At 40.1% G+C, this 10,357-nt stretch overlaps 1 protein-coding gene across 1 annotated transcript; it reads right to left on the bottom strand.

The window, feature by feature from the left end:
• Positions 1–2,672: 2,672 nt before the first annotated feature.
• On the bottom strand, positions 2,673–8,967 carry LOC149306833 (interleukin-36 receptor antagonist protein-like). The gene is made up of 5 exons (XM_089538725.1): positions 8,712–8,967; positions 6,512–6,761; positions 5,510–5,644; positions 4,611–4,744; positions 2,673–2,969 (listed from the first exon to the last, which is right to left on the bottom strand). Exons 2-5 carry the CDS (start codon positions 6,654–6,656, stop codon positions 2,745–2,747), a joined length of 639 nt encoding a protein of 212 aa, XP_089394851.1. The 5' UTR covers positions 6,657–6,761; positions 8,712–8,967; the 3' UTR covers positions 2,673–2,744.
• Between the last annotated feature and the right edge of the window lie 1,390 nt (positions 8,968–10,357).

The following is a 10,357-nucleotide window of genomic DNA, read 5'->3' on the forward strand; positions in this document are numbered from 1 at the left end:
CCAGCTCCTGACAAGTGGAGGACTGAGATGAACAAACAGAACCAAAGGGATGGAGTGGTTACCTGGTGCACTGGAATTTCGAGGGTTCGCAACGAGCTTGTTTTCCACCAAGAACTTCTGGCTAACATCCCAAATTCTGTACAACCAAGGTTTCTTTATAGTGGCATCCTTAGTGGGAGTAATCACTGGGGAAGAAATATGTGTACATACATTTCATACACACAAATACATATGTACCGGCAAAGAAAAACATTCTGAGGGAGTATCAAAAACCCCTAAATCTAACCCTGGAGGGCAGCAACTTTGAAAAAGCTTTAACTCTCTGAGGAATTGGGGCTTGTATCTATTTTTAAGGCAGAGATAGGAGAGCTCTAGTCCCATAGGTCCTCTCCATTTGACTTGTGTCCTCATATCTACCCTCTCACAGAGCAAGTAAAACATTCCAAATAGTTGGCATGGGTAGAAAACTTTTTAAAATATCTATTTTTCCTTTGGGTAGGCAAATTTGCATGGGGCAAGAATTGGTGAGACAGGTCATCTTTCACTTCATTTAGATGCCCCCTTTCAATTCACCAGTCAGCAATTCAGCTTGTGAAATCTTTTCTTAGTGTTAATAAGAACTTTTTACAAAATCCCTAAGTGATTCTCTAGAAAGCATACCCTCCAACATTTCATAGATGAAAACAGGTATACAAGCAAGATCAGAATGAGGTTGAGATGGCAAAGTTGTTAATGAGTAAAAGCCCACAAACTAGGAGAGGCTACTGCAGTGTGAAGTCGAAGGCTTTCATGGCCAGCATCCATAGTTTTTTGTGGGGTTTTTTGGGGGGCTATGTGGCCATGTTCTAGAAGAGTTTATTCCTGACGTTTCGCCAGCATCTGTGGTTAGCATCTTCAGAGAATCTGGTTGAAAAAGTGGGACGCCAGAGGATTAATTGGGACTGGCTCTGCCAAATTACAAGAGTTGGAAAGTATGAGAAAGGTAAGGGAGCAATGAAGGGACAGATAGGGGGAAAGAAATGAGGTAGGGGAGGAGAGAGGACTGAATAGTGGTGAATGCTGTCTAGGTGAGGCTATAAGGCTCCAGTTTAGGGTGACTGTGCGTCAAGCAATAGAACTGTGGGCAAATCTCCAACGTAAAGCCTGATTTGTTAATGTACCTTGCAAAGATTCTGCTGGAGATTTATTCACCCTCCTCTTTCCCTCCCAATTTTTATGGTGCCAGGGCTCACCCTCTGCTCTGCTCTTCATCCACCTTTGGGCTAGAAGCAACCCTAGTTGTATCATTCCTCTTCTGTTTCCCTGCCATTATGTTCATAGCAGCTTTGTCAAAGTAGGAAAGGGATTTATTGCATTTATTATCATGTATTAGATGCATTTTTAATTGCTTTTCTGCCCAGAAGGGCTCCCAAAGTGACATGGAGTACAATGCATTTTAAAATAATTTAAAATCCTGTTGTCTCCATACAGAAAGATACAAAGTGACTCATAATCAATTAATTAAAAACAAAGAAACAATCATAAAACAAAACCAGAAGGGAGGGGGAAAAAACTGCAGGGCAAAACCTTTTAAAGGGGAAATCAAAGTATGACACATGAGTTCCTCTTCTTTATTAAAATACCAGGAAAACTAGGAGCGGATTGATAAATACTAAATATGGCCAGAAGATTAACATAGATATCCTGTTTCACAGGCAGTTTCACTCTGAAAGCAGAAAATCTAGCACAATGAAAAAGCCCACAAAGATAAATATGATTACCGTACCTGTAGCAATGTGCCTTGGACTGTAGATTCTTGTTGTCTTATCTGTTCTAGAATTTGCACAATGTTTTATAGCTACTCGCCACATGTAGGCATGACTTGCATCCCAAATGTAAATCTTGTTTCCAATGCATGGATATGCCTTATGATAGGCCACTGTTCCTTGTTCAAATGTAATTTGGAGATTAAATACATAGATTTGCCGTGCTATAGGCATCTTTTTCTAGAAGCTATTTCTAGAAGTTATTTTATGTATCTAAGTTTATGTGTTGTATAAAAATAAATAAAAATAAATAAATAAACCAAGACCCAGTCTTCACAAATTCATTTTTTATAAATCAACTCTCCATCCAAATTTTTCGACATTGAGGCCAAAATCATATATCACCATCTATGCTGTGTACCTTTATCTATGTTGCATCGGTGCTAAGAAACCCTGTTAATGAATTGCAAAGATGCATATTGTACATTGGTCCAGATGCATGTTGGTCCTTGATGCATTTTGGTCCGGTTGTGCATCAGTCCCATTACACAATGGTCAGTTGGCCAGTTCTGCTACATGGTAATGTAATAGCAGCCCTCTACTGGAAACAAACATTGCAAAACTATCCAGTTCTAATATGAAGTCGAAGGCTTTCATGGCCAGCATCCATAGTTTTTTGGTGTGTTTTTCGGGCTATGTGGCCATGTTCTAAAAGACTTTATTCCTGACGTTTCGCCAGCATCTGTAGCTGGCATCTTCAGAAGATGCCAGCCACAGATGCTGGGGAAACGTCAGGAATAAACTATTCTAGAACGTGGCCACATAGCCCGAAAAACCCACAAAAAACTATCCAGTTCTAATTCCTTCGTCCGTTTACAAAGTCATAACTTCTGTACAGGCATGCAGCCTAAGCTGCCAAACCTCCATTCTATTCTGCTTCAGATATAGATATAGATATAGATATGAATTCTTTTCATTTCCATTAAAACATGTTCTGCTCTATTCCAAAGGGTCCTTTCTTTCACAATAGAAGTTAATGATCTCAGTTCCTCCTTCACGACTCAAGCCAACAGGCTTGTTTAGCTCCTTCGAAGTGCTCATGAACCAACCAGGGAATGCTGCAGATTCAAAGCAGCAAGTCTGTTGCTGGCTATCAGACCGACTGTAGAAAGTGAAGCTCTTGAATTCTTCATGTTTTGAATAAAGCTCCATAATGTTCCTCTCCTAAGGAAACAGAAAGTTAAAAAGAAAAAAGAGTTAAAAGTAAATTAATTATTGCATTCCGTAACAATAATTATTTTTCTCTTTTATAGTAAACAACCATCCAACATTTCAAAGATGAAAACCAGGACACATGTGGATGAGCAACATCAGAGTGTGGCCAAGATGGCAAAATATTATTCATGAGGGAAAACACACAATCTTGGAGAGGCTGCGGAAATTTGTTATTGTCTAAGCATACTAGGAACGCCAATATTCTGCCGGCTCCTTTCTTCTCCTCCCTACTGAATTGACTGAATGCAGTCTACTTTTGCACTTTGAGTTTGCAAAAACAGAAGTAAGCTGAGGAAACTGGGACATTTAAAAAGCAGCCGGAAAAGTGGAATGAAAGGATTAATTGGGAGATGGATGGAAGATATTTGTGTTGTTTTTTATGAACTGCCCCATTAGAAAAGGAAAGAGCAATAATAGTAATTACTAACCACATCCTTTTTCTTACAAAAAGAATCACCATTCAGGCCTGAAAAACACGAGACGGAGACACAGTTTTTTTCACACTACACAGATTTAGAACTTTGGACCCGAACAGACAGGCAAAAAAAAAGCTGCTTCGGGTCACTTTGGAGGTATGCTGTTTAAATGACACACGCATCTTAAAGAGGCCAGAAGCTGTGCCAAAGCTGTGCTCCAGACCTTAGGACTCATAGAACACATCTAGGACTCTTAGATCAAATGTTTCATTTAGACAGCACACTTCCAAAGTGGTCCGATGCAGGTTTATTTTGGACTGTCTGTTCGGGCTCTTTGATACCATTTTAACCTGCATCCTACAAGACAGTGAGGCGCTAGAGCTCTCTGACCAATATTACCTGACAAAACTACACAACTCAGCATTCCACAGGATGGAATCATGGCTGTTAAAGAGGTATCAGAGGCTATAATTGTACAGAAAACACAAAACTGTCAAGGGGACTACATCATTTGGATTCCCTGTAAAAGACGAGGCAAGCCAAAACTGTTCATTCTCTTGTAAAAGAATCCATAGATCTCGGTATTATACATCTACAGGTGCAGAATGTGAGAAGCATGGCCACAGAAAATATATAGTCCATAGTCCAAAACAGAAAAGTAAATCGACAAGGCCAAAAATAGAGATTAAAAAAAGTGATTTCTTGTCTGTACTGGCCACATGTCTGGAAATAGTCAGGGGTGTTATGCTCCAGAACTAGCCCCGGATTCACCCCAATGGAAACCTCACACACTGGGCTGTACTTGGTGTGATGGCACAACATTTTTTGCAAGGGCCAGTCAGACCAACATTGCATCAATATGGTTTAGAGGGATGGCGCAGTGCCTGCTGTGCAAAAAAGCAGGCTGGCCTGATCCAAGCCTGATTCAACTGTTCACATGCCACAAAACCCTGCACTAATCTCAGGTTTTCAGGGAAACACTGGGGTTTCCCATGACTCTGCCAACTCCACAGCAAGGCTAAGTCAACAGGAAGGACCTGCAGTATTCTACCAGAAGTTGCTGTTCATTCTGCAAACAGGCAGCACTGGCATCAAGGTGAGGACGGCTTTTTTCACTTGTGCAGACAAAGCCCTAGAGAATTAAAATAGATGTTGAAGTAAAAATAAAACTCACCACTAACTTCAGCTGAGGTTCACCTTCATCAGAATCCATGCAGAAGAGAGCGTGCGTTTTATCACTTAGGCCCATAAAGATGGGCTGCGCTTTTGGATCTAGTGAGTTATTAGGGATCACAGCCAAAAATTCTTCTGTGGAACAATAGACATGAAATGGAATCAGTGGTATGAGAATGAAAAACATCCTCCATTAGTCAATGGATTTGGATGAATATCAAGCCAATGACAGAAGATTAATAGTTAAGATTTATTGGAGCTGGAAGGATTCACAGGACTCTCTGTTTGTGTGTGTGTGTGTGTGTGTGTGTGTGTGTGTGTGTGTGTGTGTGTAGGCATTTATTTATCACGTCTCAATCTACCAAGGTGGGATGGGATGTAAGGCAGAAAAATTGTGATGCCGGAAGAAAGAGAGTGATTCCCAAATTTTAGTCCTCCAGGTGTTTCAAATTTCAACTGCCATAAGCCCCAGCCAACTTGGCCAACAGTCAGGAATTCTGGCAGCTGCAGTTCAAAATATCTGGAGGACCAAGGTTTGGGAACCACTGGTTATGGGGATGGGCCCTATAGAGCACACAGCAATGTCCTCTAACAAAGATAAATGGCAATGGGACTCGAATATTCTTTCCAGGATCTGTTATTTGAGGTGGTTGACTCACTCTGCCTAATGATAAGGCTAGCCCTGAAGGTATCTATGAAAATGGAAGATCCAGCAGGTCACAAAAATAAGATGGAAACAAGAGAAGTGCAGTAGCAATGGAGATGGTTGCCAGTCCCACTAAAAAGAAGCAGGTTTTGTCATCCCTGTTACTCAACCCCAGAATGTTTGGATCTGTTTCATCAGTAAAAGGTGTTTGGGACACAGAAGTACCAACAGAACAGAAGAGCTGCACTGCTCACCTGGTAGCCTGGAGTCTTTGGAGGTTGCTACAAGAATATTGTTAATCAGGATCAAGAACTTCTGGCTAATATCCCAAATTCTGAACAACCTGGGTTCTGTTACTCCAGGGGCCCTAATTTTACGTGGAGGAGATACTACAAAGAGAACATATGTACAAGCAAAGAAAATGCTATGAGAAGTACAGACCATTTTATTTGGTTTGTTCTGCAAACCCACCATTTGTCAATTGCATTACAGTTTTAATATGCAAAGGATAAGCTCAAAGTGGGGACTCTAGGATGACCTTTTTCTACATTTATTTGAAATTTATCTAGGATATCCTGGTTTCCTATACTCCTTTGCCTAAAAATCAACCAGTCTTCAAAGAGAAGATAGGATCAAAGGTTGGAAAAGTTACTTTTTTGGATGATAACCCCACGAATCCCCTGGCCAGCATGGCTAGCAAGATACTGAAAGATGATGATGATAATAATAATAATTATACAGAGATAAAATACAAGAAAGCGTAAAAGTATAATAAAACACATATTAACCCCTAACCCTCCCACCACTACAAATAGTAAAATTCAATAACAGTTAAAAATTACAGAAAGCTGATATATTGAACTATGCATCATTTATTGCTCTACAACTAACATATCTGATATTCTAACTTATTTCACAATGTAAAATAAAATTCACTTGGCTGCAATTTTGTAATATTTTGACTTAGGTTTCTTAAAGTCTATGGCTTAAATGCTAGGACTAAATTAGCTTGTCTGCAAAATTTCATCAGAATAGTTTTTGTACTGTCCATATATTGTTTATATTGTCTGTATCATCTATTGTTATATATCTAAGCTTGGAAAAGTTGCTTCAGACTACAATTCCCAGAATCCCCTAGCCAGCACAGTGAGTAGCAATGTTAGCGGAGGGATTCAGTGAGTTGCAGTGCAAAACAATAATTTTTCCAAGGAGCCTCTACATGACAACAAAGAGAAAAATAATGAGTTATTTTTCACCTGGATTTTGCTTATAGTCACAGAATAATTCCACCATTTCCTGATCCCAAGTCTTCTTGTTGGACTTACTCCTCTGAACCTCCATCCATTGATAGTTATACATGTCAGGTAACATCATGCAGGGCTTACAAATCTGACATTCCATCTCTATGGCTTCTCCTCCTTTCTCTGGTCCTTCTCAAGAATTAGTTGAGCTTTAGGGTCTCAAGTGCTTCTCCTCCAACCACAGTTTTGCTCCTAGACTGAGCTACTAAAAGAGATTGATGGTAAATTATAATTCTGATGGGTTGTGAAAGAGGCGCACACGGATTATGCCCAGAGGTCTTCACATAAACAACCAAAAGGTCTCAACTTTTAGAGGAAGAATGACTATGTTAAGTGTGTGTGTTTGTGAATTGCCCTCAAGTTGGGACATCTCCAAGACCCACCTGTCCTCCACTGCTCTGCTTAGGTCCTGTAAATTCATGACCGTAATCTCTCAGATTGAGTCCATCCATCTGGCATGTGGTCTTCCTCTCTTTCTCCTGCCCTCTACCTTTCTTAGCATTATTGTCTTTTCTAGTGAGTCATGCCATCCTACAAAAGGATGGAAGGCTGAATCAACCTGGAGCCCCGCGGGTTTGAATTCACAACGTTGTGGCTACAGTACTGGCATTAAACCACTGTGCCACCAGGGCTCCATGGTCTACAGTGCTAGCCTGCTCCTCTCTGGGTTTGTTGTTGTTGTTCTTCTTAGAGTTGTAATGCTATTGCTGTTGTTGTTGTATGCCTTCAAGTCATTTCTGACTTATGGAAACCCTAAAGCCATCACCAGGTTTTCTGGGGCTGAGAATGCATAATAATAATAATAATAATAATAATAATAATAATAATTATTATTATTATTATTTCCCGTAGGATCGAAGGGGGATTACATCATTTAAAAATACAATACAATACAAATGCAAACTATAAAATATTAACACTGAATTAAACATTCCTATTAATTCCCTAAAATATACAAGCAACTATAATCCTATGAACGTCGTCGAAGGTGGAGCATTAGTTCTGGCTTTATATAGAATCAGGTGGATTTGCCCGCCAGAAGAGATCCATCTTAAGTGCCTTCTTAAAGGCATCTATGGTGGTAATAAGATGGATCTCTTCCGGTAGACTGTTCCATAATGTGGGGGCTGCAGCTGTGAATGCTCTATGGGAAGTCAATGTTAATCTCGTATTGTAATGTCATGCAGTGGGTTTCCATGAACCGAACAGGGAATCAAACCCTGGTTGTAGTCCAGTGCTCAAACCATGCTGTCTATCATGCAAATCTCAATTTCACTGCTTCACTATAAACAAAATTAAAGAGAAAGAAGCAAAGTGTATATTTTTGTTCCAAAATGTATTTGGAACTTAAAAGTAAGCCACTTGAATGTGGGAGTACTGGAAAATGTTGGAGCTGCTGTCTGAAATTCCCAGAAATTAGTCCCAGACAACATAAACATCATTTGAATTTAAAACACCAACACCAACAATAATAATAAATTCAAGGACTACTGCAACAAATACTGCATATTCCTAACACATTTGTCTCTTTTGGAATCTCATGTTTTGTCTCAATCAAGTCTCTATTTTTTTCTTCCATAAATAACAAGATGAGAATGTGGGAATGAATGAATGAATTTCGTTATTACAGTCATAGACCAGCACATGAAATGTGGGATATATTAGATAATGTAGGTTCTACCATTCCGTTATAAGAATGTACAAGGTGGCTTATATTGTGAATTTGTTTAAACAAGAACATCAAGATAAAAACTAGAAGAAGAATGAATGAGATGATTATTCAGATTGTTGGGGGGAAGGAAAAAATCAGCAAATCATAAAAGGACATCTGAGCTGCTATTATTATTAAAAACTCAGGAAAAAATGTCTCTCATAACCTGTCCACAACCCACATCTTAGCTATAATGACAGATATAGAACCCAATCTGGGGGAAAACGTTAACATCTTTTCTGTCCAGAGCCAGTAACTTTTTGTAATACAATCCCCAGAAGACCTCAGCCAGCGTTGCCACAGACTATGACTGGATTATTGGAACTGCAGTCCAGAAAGTTACTATTGCTAGCTTTACCCCTGACAGACAAGCAGTTTGGTCTTGGAAGTAAGTTATCTAACCCAAAGGAAGAAAGTCCAGAAAGGTAACTGAGGACACTTTACCTGTGCTGACATTGGAAAATCCTGTGCCTTGGGCTGGAGGTTCCTTCTCTGTGCACTCGTTGGGTTTTGCACATTATATAGGAGTCAGAGATGCTGGTGGGTGTGATTCCATGCCCAAGGCTAATTTTGGGATCAAACACATAGATAAACCTTATTGGCTACTGTTTCTGGAAGCTTGTGACAATCTGAGGGCTTGCTTTCTGCAGCATAAGCATTGGCAGGCAAGAGTTTGCAAATTGCAACTTCAAAAAAATGATTTTGGGGCTACAACTCCCAAAATCTGCAGCCAGCATCACCAGTGGCTTACTGAACCCTTAGTGGAAAGTAAAGATTTTGGGGAAGGCCTATTCAAGGAGCATTTAGAGTTCTCAGCAAGAGAGCTTTAGTGCCTCAGCCAACTATAATCCCGGGATTCTGCAGGAAGCAGCCATAGCGGTTAAAGTGCTATGAATCTACCTTTAATCCCATTGTGGGATAAAGGTGGGATATACATCCTTGAAATAAATAAACATTGATAAATATTCAGGGTTGGGGATTCTGGGAACTATAGTCCCCAAAACATTTTAAGGTCTCTGTGAAACCAATCATCTACAAACAGTGAAAACCTGGATAACAGATGAAACAGGCACATACCTCACATGTTCACACAATGTTGTGTATTTTCTCTTCTCTATGGTATTGCATTTCTATTCAAATTAGAACAAGTATGTCTAAATTTGCACTTTTCCATAGACTTGAGCATGCACAACATTTCATACAAGCCTCTGTCTTCCTTTGATGACTTTTTGGTGGTGGTGGTGGTCATTGTACAGTTCCTCTCTTTTGGGCAATATGTAAGTTGCCATCCGATTATCTGTCCATTCTGTACGCATCTTAGCCTGTTCTGTCTTATACTGGGCCTCCCAGGACTGAGGCTAAAGTTTTACCTATCACATACTATTTGAGCCTTTTAACTGCAGCTACCAGGGAAGTGCACCAGAGACTTTCCGAATGTGAAGCATGTGTTCTGCCCTGAGCTATGGTCCCTCTCCAATGGTATGTTTTCCTGACGTGCTGAGTTTCATGTGCCTGCTTGCTTGAGAAAGGTCTATGAAGTATGGGTGAGGGAAGTTGTCTTTAGATTTATTTAGCTAGGTATTAGAATTGCCAGGCAATTATTGGTGATACCACAGCATCTGTTTTACATTTTTTACTTGGCATTTTATCCCCAGCCCTCCTTTCAATAAGTAAAGTAAATGAACACACATTTTAATTGCTATAAAGAATCACATGGCATCTTTCAGACTAAAAGAATTATAGAGTTGGTGGAGACCACAAGCGCCATCCAGACCAGTCCAACCTCCTGCCATGCAGGAACACACAATGAAAGCACCCTCAACATATGGCCATCCGGCCTCTGTTTAAAAAACTCTAAAGAAGGAGACTCCATCACACTCTGAGTATGTTCCACTGTCAAACAGCTCTTACTGTCAGCTTAACCTTCTCTTCTCCAGGCTAAACATACCCTGCTCCGTAAGTCGCTTCTCATAAGACATAGTTTCCAGACCTGTCACCATTTTGGTTGCCCTCCTCTGGACACACTGCAGCTTGTCGACGTCATTTTTCAATTGTGGTGCCCAGAACTGGACACAGTATTCCAGGCGGAG

The sequence above is a fragment of the Sceloporus occidentalis genome, unplaced genomic scaffold (assembly GCF_023333645.1).
Source record: "Sceloporus occidentalis isolate IW3139 unplaced genomic scaffold, rSceOcc1.0.p SCAF_9, whole genome shotgun sequence".
Classification (NCBI taxonomy): Eukaryota; Metazoa; Chordata; class Lepidosauria; order Squamata; family Phrynosomatidae; genus Sceloporus; species Sceloporus occidentalis.